The sequence below is a fragment of the Crinia signifera genome, chromosome 9, assembly GCF_055691185.1.
Source record: "Crinia signifera chromosome 9, ASM5569118v1, whole genome shotgun sequence".
Lineage (NCBI taxonomy): Eukaryota > Metazoa > Chordata > Amphibia > Anura > Myobatrachidae > Crinia > Crinia signifera.
In genome coordinates, this window is record NC_139225.1 from 16,456,466 (window position 1) to 16,470,183 (window position 13,718).

A 13,718-nucleotide genomic window follows, 5' to 3' on the forward strand; every position below is an offset into this window, starting at 1 on the left:
GTTCCGGGCTAAGCCAGGTTACAGGATTACATACATATAGTAGCGGGAGCGGGTACTCACCATCTCCATACAGCCAGCCGCGAGGTAGCGGCACGGCACTCTGCAGCGGCCGCATGACTTCACGTGGTCCTGGAACTATGATGGAGAAGGTTAGTGTGTTAGTGGGTTCCATTCCCTCCATGGCCCTATCTGTGTAGAGTTTGTATAGTCTCCCCATGCTTGCGTGGGTTTCCTCCGGGTACTCCTGTTTCCTCCCACAGTCCAAAAATATACCGGTAGGCTAATTGGCTCCCAACAAAATTAACCCTAGAATGTCTGAATGAGCAGTAACGGCAAATATACAAGTGTGACACGGCCATTCTTGGGGTTGACGCCAGCTGGGAACATGCACGCAGTGAATTTGTGTCACTACCTCCGAGGGCAGTCATAGACCTATTGGTGCAGTGTTCCCGGTCACTGCGTATAGGCTGCGAATGTGTGCGCAATTGGTGAGTTTGCCATGACTCCGGTGGGTGTCTCCTTTCATTCCTGGCCGACATTAGCAGCTCCGTAGCCTGGTGAATCCCAATGGCATTAGTGTGCAACTCTGATCAGGCCCTATGTGTGCGCTGTAACTGACTGTTAATAATTGAAAATGTAAAAGATCTGCTAGAACATCCTCTAAGGAATGGTTACGACTTGGATGCGTCGGAGGCTCCTGCGTCACTGCCCAATGCGCAAATCATGGCAATGCTGCAATTTGCAGACTATTACACGTCCCCTAGGCACACATCCAGGTAAGTACCCAACCCCTCCTACATCCTATCCCTAACCTCCCCCGCAGCCTAACCGTAACTTCCCCCTGCCCCTGACCGTAAACCCCCTGACCCCACAGCCTATCCCTAACCTCGCCCCAACAGCCTAACCATAACCCCCCCCCCCCCCGCCCCCTAACCCCAATCTTATGGTACATTATATGTACATTTATCTATAGCGGTATTAAATGCAGAAATTACCTTTTCTCTGGGAATCTTCTTCTTCCCGCACCCTTCGCACGTCATTGGGAACTTGGGGCAAATCTCATCGTGGGCCTACAACCACCGAGAGATGCAATGATTAGACACGGGTGACAGAGTTATTCTGAAGACCAGAATCGTATAGGAGAACGATACAGAATCAGCACAAGTGACACACAGCTCGCGGCACGGCTGTCGTTGCTGCGATATTCCGAGGTGCGGGTGGATACTTGTGTAATGGCGGGTATGTTGTGTGAGGACAAGCTTGTGTCTGCGGTTTCTCACACAGCCTGGGAGATGACCCTGGTGTGTATACCACCGTATGGTGATGGCGAGGGAGACAGCAGGGGCGCGGAAAGCGAGGAAGGCTGGAGAGAGGCGCCGCATCTGCCCGGTATTTACTTCGGAAACCACCTGCATCAGCTACCAGACATTCCCGGCTTTCTGTGTGTGTGTTGTATACACAGTATAGTGTTTTGTATACAATGACACAATGGGTGGAATGCAGGATGGAAGGTTCTGGTCTGATGATACAGTAAATACCGGTCTGCAAGCTCCGACACGTCAGGTATACTCCCTGCATTATACTAGATGTGCACACGGCTCCATGGTAAGACTCTGTATAGTCACATATTGCACCCACTTCTTATACAGAGGTGTCCGCCCATACTAGTATAACACTCTGGTGTTACAGGCAGAGAGGTGTCTGGGGATCAGCTGTGCCCTCCAGTGTCTGTGCGTCAGGTCCTGGCCAGCCAGGTGTATCGTGTAAACTACAAATCTGTGTGCGGCATTTGTCTGTATGTGTACCACAAGTTCTGATGCGGGCAGTCACGATTTCTACCCGACAGGTTCCGTTGTGGTGAGTGCGAAGACCCAATTCCTGCGACCTAACAGACAGTGACCCAATAGTGGCTGCCATAGACCATGTGACCCAGAGTGGCATAATAGTGAGCACCCCAGGCCATGTGACGGACAGCAACCTAATACCCGGCACCGCATGCCATGTGACGGACAGCAACCCAATAGCAGCCATTCGAAGCCATGTGACTCATGGTGACCCAATAGGGAGCACCCAAGGCCAGGTGACGCACTGCGACTCAATCAAGACCACCCCAGGCCATGTGAAGTGACCCAAAGGTGGACATCCCAGGTCATGTGACCGAGAGCAACCAATTACCTTGATATCCGGGAAGTAGAACGATAGCTTGCAGTAGCGACAGTTCAGCTTCCTCTCGGGGCACTCCCGCTCGTTGTGCCAGTCCCTGTCGTGCACGCGGATTAGCGCTTTGCACGCCGTACACGGCACAAGCATGAATGGGCATTGTCCTTCATGGGTGGCCTGTAAGACAAAGAACGCATTCCGGTGAGCACAGAGGAACATTGGGGAACGTATAGGGTGCAGCTAATCAACCAACATTAAATACTGATGTTATTAAATACAATGGGGGGGGGGAGGGGGGCGCAAGCGGTTCTGAATCCACAGACATATTAGTGGAGCGGTCACTAAATTGAATGCAGCAATCCGGTGCATGGCTGGCGCGGCCTGAAATCAGTAGCAATGTTATGGACACCCCCTGAGCCCGGAACCGATCACATAATCCCCTCGGAGACACCGTGATGAACAATGAAGGTTTATGTATTCTCATCATGTATTTATCTTTGTGCTGCAAATACTGGCCGCAGCCTGGTGCGCTACTATTTGGCCGCAGTAGGGAAGTGCGCCCATCTATGCCAGGAGCCGGCATCCTGGCCCCGCTGTCTCGCCACAGCCTCCAGAGTTTTGCGTTCCCTTCTGTAACGTATGCAGCTTTCTCACAGAATGACCGTATACAGTATAGGCAAAGATCAACGCGATGTAATCACCGGCCCTTGGGGTGTTTTAGTGTTATTTTGGAACACGATTCCATGGAGGAAACTACACACTTGTGCCTCTACAATGGGACATTGTGTATATTCCAGTGTTGTCTTTGTGTGAAATAACGAGCGGGCATTTCCCAGACTCTCATTTATAACCGGTCACAGCTGGGAGCAGCTGAAACTTGTCTGGGGAGAACAACAGCCGCCTATCCTCTCCACACTCAGGACTGATCGTTGGGAATTACCAAACCGGAGCGACAGTAAATAGAAGAGTTATCCAAGAATTCTATAGTTGTCCAAAGGCCTCCATACAGATATCCCCCACTGAACCATACAGATATCCCCCCACTGAAATGCAATAATCTACATGTACAGGTTACGGGCAGCATCGTGGCACAGTGGTAAGTATTGCTCTTCCTCGTAGCACTGGGATCATGGGATGGAATCCAACCAATCAGTGTGGAGTTTATATGTCCCCCCCCCCCCCAAAAAAAGGGGGGGGGGGGGGGGGTCGACCTATTCATGCGTCAACTTTTTTCTGGCTTCAACTCTGTGCATGCTGATCTTTTGTGGTCGACCGAGACAATATTGACCCTATGATTCACATCCACCACAATATATGCACAGAAACCACCAGGTGACGAGAACTTTGTGGTCCCCCCGATATTTTATTAATGTGCATGAAGCCAATTCCTCCCCCGCTGGTTACAATAACGCGCTGACAGCACTGGGGAGTTTAGGGACTTTCCAGTCTGTGAATGAGCTTGGCTCACAGCCAGGTACTTCCCTGTGTCTATAATCCGCCTGGCGGCCGTCTGCAGCTGCTGTCACGCTGAACTCCCTGCCTCTAGATTCGGGCCACTCTGGGATTTGTAGTTCACCAGCAGCTGGTGATACAGGATTCCTACGTGTGCGCATTTACTCTCAAGTCTAGTAACTGCCCGGCTACAGGGAAAGGGTGCAATAATGTTACACTGCTCGATACAGCCCGACACCCTCAGTCATCCTCAGATCGTATAAAGATGGAACACTTGCAGTCCCCTCATGAACGTGCCTTCGGCCAGGGAAGAAATGACTGCACGCATGCTGCAAGACACATCGTAGGGTGTATGAGACGTTGTCAGATCGCAGTGTGCAGCATAATGTGCTATAACAAGTAACAAAAGCAAGTGGTTACCTGCAGCTCTTACTAGGGCTGGATACCAGCGCACCCACAGAGGGGTCACACCCACAGAGGGTGAGAGGGGTCACACCCACAAGGTGGGCTGGGCATGGGCAATGCAGGAAAACCAGATAAGCCACCTCCAATATACTGACAGCAATGAGATGGTGCAGAAAGCACCAAGAGACTAGAAGATGCTGTAACTCCCGACACAGAGTGACGCTATCCGGCGTCCCTATACCATGGGCCGACACAGAGTGACGCTATCCGGCGTCCCTATACCATGGGCCGACACAGAGTGACGCTATCCGGCGTCCCTATACCATGGGCCGACACAGAGTGACGCTATCCGGCATCCCTATACCATGGGCCGACACAGAGTGACGCTATCTGGTGTCCCTATACCATGGGCCGACACAGAGTGACGCTATCCGGCGTCCCTATACCATGGGCCGACACAGAGTGACGCTATCCGGCATCCCTATACCATAGGCCGACACAGAGTGACGCTATCCGGCGTCCCTATACCATGGGCCGACACAGAGTGAAGCTATCCGGCGTCCCTATACCATGGGCCGACACAGAGTGATGACGCAAAAAGGTAAACAAAACTCCAGTGACCTTGCGCCTATGTCGACCTATTGACTGTGAGCCTATCATACAGACCGCAATATAATACGGACCCCCTCCACCCCCTTCTCTGACATAAATGTAATCAGGGCATCCAATCTGGAAGAGGGGGCAGGGGGAGGGGTCACTGCATCCAGCCACCTAATCAGGACTGGAAGTGACTGGACCAATGAGCAGCAGGTTCATTAATTCCCAAACCAGGTAAGGGTTAAATACCCTTAGCTGGTTTAAAAATGAATGGTTAAATACAGTATTCAGGTACTCCCCAGTTATTGGTAAACACTACCATTAACCATTTCCCCGTCAGCTCATATCTCGTGTGACGTTATAATTACAGAGAGAATGTTATCGCCTGGTCCTAATCTCACACATATGGCGGCCATTACGTAACATCGGACGCAAAGTACTGATGCTGAAACAGTGATCACGCAGCCACACCTGTGAGCTTGCCAAGGGTCAAGGTCCTCAGGAAATCTGCAGTGCCAGCGCTACACAACAGGTGCCCGGTGCCAGCGCTACACAACAGGTGCCCGGTGCCAGCGCTACACAACAGGTGCCCGGTGCCAGCGCTACACAACAGGTGCCAGCGCTACACAACAGGTGCCCGGTGCCAGCACTACACAACAGATGCCCGGTGCCAGCGCTACACAACAGGTGCCCGGTGCCAGCGCTACACAACAGGTGCCCGGTGCCAGCGCTACACAACAGGTGCCAGCGCTACACAACAGGTGCCAGCGCTACACAACAGGTGCCCGGTGCCAGCGCTACACAACAGATGCCCGGTGCCAGCGCTACACAACAGATGCCCGGTGCCAGCGCTACACAACAGATGCCCGGTGCCAGCGCTACACAACAGGTGCCCGGTGCCAGCGCTACACAACAGGTGCCCGGTGCCAGCGCTACACAACAGGTGCCCGGTGCCAGCGCTACACAACAGGTGCCCGGTGCCAGCGCTACACAACAGGTGCCAGCGCTACACAACAGGTGCCCAGTGCCAGCGCTACACAACAGGTGCCCGGTGCCAGCGCTACACAACAGGTGCCCGGTGCCAGCGCTACACAACAGGTGCCAGCGCTACACAACAGGTGCCCGGTGCCAGCGCTACACAACAGATGCCCGGTGCCAGCGCTACACAACAGATGCCCGGTGCCAGCGCTACACAACAGGTGCCCATTGCCAGCGCTACACAACAGGTGCCCGGTGCCAGCGCTACACAACAGGTGCCCGGTGCCAGCGCTACACAACAGGTGCCCGGTGCCAGCGCTACACAACAGGTGCCCAGTGCCAGCGCTACACAACAGGTGCCCGCGCTACACAACAGGTGCCCAGTGCCCGCGCTACACAACAGGTGCCCAGTGCCCGCGCTACACAACAGGTGCCCAGTGCCAGCGCTACACAACAGGTGCCCAGTGCCAGCGCTACACAACAGGTGCCCAGTGCTACACAACAGGTGCCCGGTGGCAGCGCTACACAACAGGTGCCCGGTGGCAGCGCTACACAACAGGTGCCCGGTGGCAGCGCTACACAACAGGTGCCCGGTGGCAGCGCTACACAACAGGTGCCCGGTGGCAGCGCTACACAACAGGTGCCCGGTGGCAGCGCTACACAACAGGTGCCCGGTGGCAGCGCTACACAACAGGTGCCCGGTGCCAGCGCTACACAACAGGTGCCCGGTGCCAGCGCTACACAACAGGTGCCAGCGCTACACAACAGGTGCCCAGTGCCAGCGCTACACAACAGGTGCCCAGTGCCAGCGCTACACAACAGGTGCCCGGTGCCAGCGCTACACAACAGGTGCCAGCGCTACACAAGAGGTGCCCGGTGCCAGCGCTACACAACAGATGCCCGGTGCCAGCGCTACACAACAGATGCCCGGTGCCAGCGCTACACAACAGGTACCCATTGCCAGCGCTACACAACAGGTGCCCGGTGCCAGCGCTACACAACAGGTGCCCGGTGCCAGCGCTACACAACAGGTGCCCGGTGCCAGCGCTACACAACAGGTGCCCAGTGCCAGCGCTACACAACAGGTGCCCGCGCTACACAACAGGTGCCCAGTGCCCGCGCTACACAACAGGTGCCCAGTGCCAGCGCTACACAACAGGTGCCCAGTGCCAGCGCTACACAACAGGTGCCCAGTGCCAGCGCTACACAACAGGTGCCCAGTGCTACACAACAGGTGCCCGGTGCCAGCGCTACACAACAGGTGCCCGGTGCCAGCGCTACACAACAGGTGCCCGGTGGCAGCGCTACACAACAGGTGCCCGGTGGCAGCGCTACACAACAGGTGCCCGGTGGCAGCGCTACACAACAGGTGCCCGGTGGCAGCGCTACACAACAGGTGCCCGGTGGCAGCGCTACACAACAGGTCCCCGGTGGCAGCGCTACACAACAGGTGCCCGGTGGCAGCGCTACACAACAGGTGCCCAGTGGCAGCGCTACACAACAGGTGCCCAGTGGCAGCGCTACACAACAGGTGCCCTAGAAGTCTGGATAAGGTGCCCCATTTACACCAAGTCGCACCTTGTAACTCACAGGGCTAGACTCAGTGCTGACCACTTTATTTATTAACGGTTTCTTACATAGCGCAGCAGATTCCGTTGCGCTTTACAATAGGAGACAGTGATACAACAAACCTGGTATTCACAGACGGTCAAAGGTATGAGGGCCCTGCTCGCAAGCTTACAATCTATAGGGAACACTTTTCCTTTCCTTTATGACATTCTAATATCAGAAGTAATCACACATGTCCTATCAGGACAGCACAGAGACCACGGGAAGCAGGATATGACCTCACATCCCGCAGCACTATCGGACGCATGTGAGGCGCCAGCTCTACAGATGCCTGGCTTCACGTTTCCTGCTCACATGTCCTGTGTTCTAGGTGCAGATAACGCCATGTCCTGGCATTCAAATTCTGCACCAGTGACTCAGCTCTGACCCATTGGGGCGTGGACCCCACAAAACCTCTGCAGATGTCCTGTGGTGTCTGGCACCAAGGCATTATCAGTAGCTCCTGTATGTTGTACTATGCGGCCTCTGTGTCCCAGACTGCACATCCCACTTAGAATGGCCGAGAGGAAAGCAGATGCAACAATTCCTTAGCCAAACTGAAAGTTGCCACACTGCAGAACCGGGTAAGTTGTAGGAGTGCAATGCGGTTCTCACCTCGTACTCTAGGGGCGCAATGCGGTTCTCATCTTGTACTCTAGGGGCGCAATGCGGTTCTCACCTCGTACTCCTTGATGGTTCCTCTCCAGGTGCAGCCGCTGTTGTTGCAGACAGAGGGCAGACTCTCCACCTCCCGGCGCGCTGCATTATCTGGAAATGCCTGGGAACAATGAGCAAAATGAGCACACCATCATGACATCTCAGGAACCCCACTCCCTCCCGATTGTGTGATTTAGTGGTACGATTTAGTGGTACCAGGACAACATTATGTGGGCAGAGGATACCACCCCCCTCCTCCCCATGTATTAAAGTGGGGATGTGTGTGAAAGGACACGGTTATTATCGGTACTGCTCAACGTATGTACTGTCCTATGTATGGTTTCATGCTATCGATGATGAGCACAGATGGCGCATCAACGGAAATGGTCATGTTTTCAAAGGCCACTCCTATATTCTGCTACTGATTTCACTCTTCCCCACCTGCTTTCACTTTCGCTATGCCCCACCTACTTTCACTATCCCCCTCTTGCTTTCACTTTTACTCTGTCCCACCTGCTTTCACTTTCGCTATTCCCTACCGGCTTTCACTTTCACTATTTCCCACCTGCTTTCACTTTCACTATTTCCCACCTGCTTTCACTTTCACTATTTCCCACCTGCTTTCACTTTCACTATTTCCCACCTGCTTTCACTTTCACTATTTCCCACCTGCTTTCACTTTCACTATTTCCCACCTGCTTTCACTTTCACTATTTCCCACCTGCTTTCACTTTCACTATTTCCCACCTGCTTTCACTTTCACTTTTCCCCACCTGCTTTCACTTTCACTTTTCCCCACCTGCTTTCACTTTCACTTTTCCCCACCTGCTTTCACTTTCACTTTTCCCCACCTGCTTTCACTTTCACTATGTAAGTGGGGGATGCCATCCTCGGAGATGGCCCTAGACACGGGTGTGGATCAGTTGGTCATTAGCTAGTTGTTAGACAGTCATTAGGTCGACATGAGTTAATGTCGACATGCAGGAAGGTCGACATGACAGGGTCATTAGGTCGACATGGGTAAGGTTGACATTGAAAAAGTCAACATGTTTTGTTTTTTTTAACCGGAATGTCAATACAGTCAACATAAACACTAAAACGTAGCACCACGCTACACTCGGCACACTATTTTATTCTCCCACCACGCTCTAGTGGATGGTAGGGCATGAAATACCGCCTGTCGGCACATGTCGTGTCAACATGGAGACCGAAATGTAGCACTACGTCCCCTTGCATGGCTCGCTACACTCCCCTTGCTTTGGGCACGGTGCCTCGCTACACTCGGCAAACTATTTCATTCTCCCACCACGCCCTAGTGGATGGTAGGGCATGAAATACCGCCTGTCGGCACATTTTTGCTAAAAATAAATAAATAAAAAAAAACAGTAAAAAAATAAAAACCCTGTCAACCTTACCCATGTTGACCTAAAGACCCTGTCGACCGAAACCCATGTCTACCTTAAGTCATGTCTAACTAATGGTGTCGATCTAATGTCTACCATCATGCTGGTGTCCCAATGACCGTATCCCCTAGACACTTGGTGCAGGATTTAGAGGAGGACGCTGCAGAGCAAACCATATGTTGGACAAAAGCAGAACAATTTTCGGGGTGGGGGGGGGGGGGTCCTGTAACCCCGATAATGAACACAATGGTCCCTTAGCTTTAGAAATGTATCTGTAATCCACTTTCCCAAAAAGTTCTCTGACTGCCTGCTGAGAACGCTCCGTGTACGGCGGCTATTACCGGAGGATGAGCTCAGTGGGAACAAATGCCTTTTACAGGCCCGGTTCTGTATGGCATGTAGCTATGTATGGTGTGTCTGCATAACATACATGGGAGTAATAGCAGGCGTGTCACGTACTATACAGAATGAGAAGAATACACATTGGGGGTTATTCTGATTCACTCGGAAACGCACAAAACCATGTGCACTGCAGGTGAGGCTGATGTAACATGTGCAGAGAGAGTTAGATTTGGGTGCACAGAAACAATAAAACACCCAAATCTAACTCTCTGCACATGTTACATCAGCCCCACCTGCAGTACAGCATGGTTTTGTCCATTAGAGAGTGATTGTGCCTTTCAAAGTGAATCAGAATAACCCCCATTATCTATTTGTGATTTCACCAATCCAGCCTCAGCCGTAAGGCCGCCATTCAGTGCGCGATTATCCAGCAAGCCGACCAAGTCAGCGATTATCGCTCAGCGGGTCTCATTCAGAGATGGACGTCTTTGTACAACATGATCCCTCTTTCAACAACCGCCGCTGTGGTTGGCAACATCTCTGAATGTGGTCCAGTGTACATCATTGATCTATGAACAATCACAGCCTAAATGCAGATGAAACAGTCTAGATCGTTCGGTCTCGACTTTAACCCGGTCTGATCCCCTCGACCATAATTCTGCCGACTCCAGACAATGAGTGTCGCCGCGTGCCGACAAAGCATCACTGTGTAACTTACTGTGCTGCTTTCTAGAATGGATATTCCGTCCTCAAATAATCCTTCCTGTATGCAGGCGGCGCACTTCTGCGGTCCGGAGCTGAGAGAGGCAAAGAGGGAACGGTAAGGCGCAAAACCTCAACAGCGCTGTCCACATTACAGCCAGCCCAGGCAGCGGTCACCCGGACAGACTGATCACCCCCAATAATGGACAAGGGGTACTATACTTTCCCTTACCCTACATGTTCTAAAATAGAGGCCTGTACACACTGTAAAACAGGTTCTGTGACCTGGAGAGGGGTGGGAGTGTATCGGTCATAGGGTCTTTTTTGTTTTGTGTTTTTAAATGTTGACCCCTGAGCCCCCCCCCCCCCAATAGTGTACCGCTGTTCTCGACAGGATTTGGGCCAGGTTCCACCCTCTGCTGTGCTGGCGCACTGTGCCGTTCCCAGTCTTGCGACCAATGCTGACCCTTTGCTTGTGTTTTACCTATGCCGACCGTACAGTCTCAACCTATTGACTGACGACCTATTGTCTCACCTGGATCCCAAAACAGAGCCGTGTACTCATCTAGATCAGGGGTACACAACCCGCTACTGTCCAGCTGCTGTGGAACTACATATCCAAGCATGCCTTCCCACCGTTTAATATTCGCTATTAGGGCATGCTGATATTTGTAGTTACACAGCAGAGGGAGAGTCTGATCTAGCGCAAAATAAAAATGGACGGGTCTCTCCAGTGCCCTCTCCAAAGAGGAGGTGCATGAGGCCCCCCCCATTGTACGGCAGACGGTTTGCGCCGCTCACCTGATAATCTTCCTCAGGCAGTGCGCGCAGTACCTATGTCCGCACTGGGCCTGGAACGGTCTGCGCAGGATGTTCTTGCAGTCGGAGCAGAGGTATTTCCCTTCTAGCTTGGTCCCGAGAATTTCTTTCTTGAAGCCCGGCCGGTTCAAGTCTAACGAAGCAGGCGGGGAGGAAATGGATGCGGTAGCCATGCGCGAAGGACACTGCGTAGAGGGGAGAAGATCGTAGTCACAACAGTCCCTGTCTGTAACAGGCTGTGGAGCACCTGACGCGTTTCGCAAAGGCCAGATAACTGCGTAGGAGGCCAGGAAGACCCCGGCTGTACTGGAGCTACAAGGCTCATGTTAGACCAAGTCATGCTGAACTCTGATTAACCAGATGGTTTCATAGTTCTATAGGCCCTAGTAATCCTGACTCATTTCCTATACACAGTACAAAGGAAAATACATACAATGGCCTGTACTACTAGAGTACACTGACATGTGACAGCGCAGAATGCAGTAGTTCAACATGTCATCGACATTAGACACCAAAACCAATTGTACATATCGTCCCCCTCTAAAATACAGCCAAGAAAGGAAGTGATCTCATGTAACTACGGCGATAAGATAGTAGGGTGACTAATTACTGCTCTCGGCTAGTGACACATACAATATTAACCTTTGTATAGCGCCGGCGTGGTCTGTTGCGCAGTACACAGTAACAGACAGACAGAGGTAAGAGGGTGAATGAGGATCCTACTTACTCACAGCCAGGTGATTCCGGTGGCTCCCAGATGCAGAGAGATCCTCACACCTAGGAGCGGACAGAAGAGTCACATGAGGGGGACACGGGAATATATTATATATAAATACATACATCCATACAGATGCTCCTGTCACATCCATGCAATAGTGTAGGTATAAAACCACAGCATTACTCTAGTTAGCTGTACATTCAGTTTAGGGTGGGGTATAGCTCACAGACAAGGTCAATAAAAGGTTGACACAAAAAAAAAAAAAAAACGTCACATGAAACAAGGTGACACATGGAAAAAAAGGGCAACACCAGAAAAAAAAAAAAAAGGGTTGATGTGAGAGAAAACGGTCAACGCGCTAAAAATTACAACACAAGAAATAAGTGGCCATGAGGGGGGGGGGGGGAATTAGAAAAAAAAGGGTCAACATGAGAAAAAAGGTCTATATGTTTTTTTTGTATGTTTTGATGTCAATGTGGACACCTGAGCAGGTGAACCTATAAGGAACGTCCCGCTTCCCTCACCATACCCTGGGCCAGTTGTCGCACTGCGCTACCACAGGGATTGACTGTGCTGTTCCCATCCGAAGTCCACATGGATAACACATTATGAAAAAGTCCGAAAAATAGATCTAGAAAAACATTGCCATGTCGATTTATTGCTTGTGTCAACCTTTTGACCATGTCAACCTTTTGGGTGCTGACCTAGACATTGTCTGGCTGCCATCTGGATACTTATCACTTTAGCTCCAATTGGAAGGAGCTCCGGTTCATGTCAGTGTCTACGAATACCAGGATGGCAAATACAGTGCGGTAGCCAAAGGGCGTGATATGGCATATCCGAGTATAAGGGGTAGAACAGTCCCCCCAGGAGGTGTGACCCGGCACAGCAGTGTATAAGGGGTAGAACAGTCCCCCCAGGAGGTGTGACCCGGAACAGCAGCGTATAAGGGGTAGAACAGTCCCCCCAGGAGGTGTGACCCGGCACAGCAGTGTATAAGGGGTAGAACAGTCCCCCCAGGAGGTGTGACGCGGCACAGCAGCGTATAAGGGGTAGAACAGTCCCCCCAGGTGTGACACGGCACAGCAGCGTATAAGGGGCAGAACAGTCCCCCCAGGAGGTGTGACGCGGCACAGCAGGGTATAAGGGGTAGAACAGTCCCCCCAGGAGGTGTGACACGGCACAGCAGTGTATAAGGGGTAGAACAGTCCCCCAAGGAGGTGTGACCCGGCACAGCAGCGTATAAGGGGTAGAACAGTCCCCCCAGGAGGTGTGACGCGGCACAGCAGGGTATAAGGGGTAGAACAGTCCCCCAGGTGTGACACGGCACAGCAGCGTATAAGGGGTAGAACAGTCCCCCCAGGAGGTGTGACACGGCACAGCAGTGTATAAGGGGTAGAACAGTCCCCCCAGGAGGTGTGACCCGGCACAGCAGCGTATAAGGGGTAGAACAGTCCCCCCAGGAGGTGTGACGCGGCACAGCAGGGTATAAGGGGTAGAACAGTCCCCCCAGGAGGTGTGACACGGCACAGCAGTGTATAAGGGGTAGAACAGTCCCCCAAGGAGGTGTGACGCGGCACAGCAGGGTATAAGGGGTAGAACAGTCCCCCCAGGAGGTGTGACGCGGCACAGCAGGGTATAAGGGGTAGAACAGTCCCCCAAGGAGGTGTGACGCGGCACAGCAGGGTATAAGGGGTAGAACAGTCCCCCCAGGAGGTGTGACCCGGCACAGCAGCGTATAAGGGGTAGAACAGTCCCCCCAGGAGGTGTGACCCGGCACAGCAGGGTATAAGGGGTAGAACAGTCCCCCCAAGAGGTGTGACCCGGCACAGCAGCGTATAAGGGGTAGAACAGTCCCCCCAGGAGGTGTGACCCGG

General features: G+C 52.6%; 1 protein-coding gene across 3 annotated transcripts in view; it reads right to left on the minus strand.

Annotated features, from left to right (window-relative positions):
• The window catches only part of TRAF2 (TNF receptor associated factor 2), a 57,772-nt gene that overhangs the window by 12,295 nt on the left and 31,759 nt on the right, over positions 1-13,718 (minus strand). The window contains exons 3-9 of one of the 3 annotated variants that reach the window (XM_083161169.1): positions 11,855-11,900; positions 11,106-11,308; positions 10,321-10,399; positions 7,880-7,978; positions 2,176-2,337; positions 996-1,070; positions 61-135 (exon numbers count right to left, since the gene is read on the minus strand). In XM_083161169.1, the coding sequence (XP_083017295.1) occupies positions 61-135; positions 996-1,070; positions 2,176-2,337; positions 7,880-7,978; positions 10,321-10,399; positions 11,106-11,296 (681 nt within the window). In that variant the 5' untranslated portion in view covers positions 11,297-11,308; positions 11,855-11,900. Of the gene's footprint in view, positions 1-60; positions 136-995; positions 1,071-2,175; positions 2,338-7,879; positions 7,979-10,320; positions 10,400-11,105; positions 11,309-11,850; positions 11,901-13,718 lie in introns of all 3 variants that reach the window. The other 2 variants (XM_083161168.1, XM_083161170.1) reach the window with 2 other exon arrangements.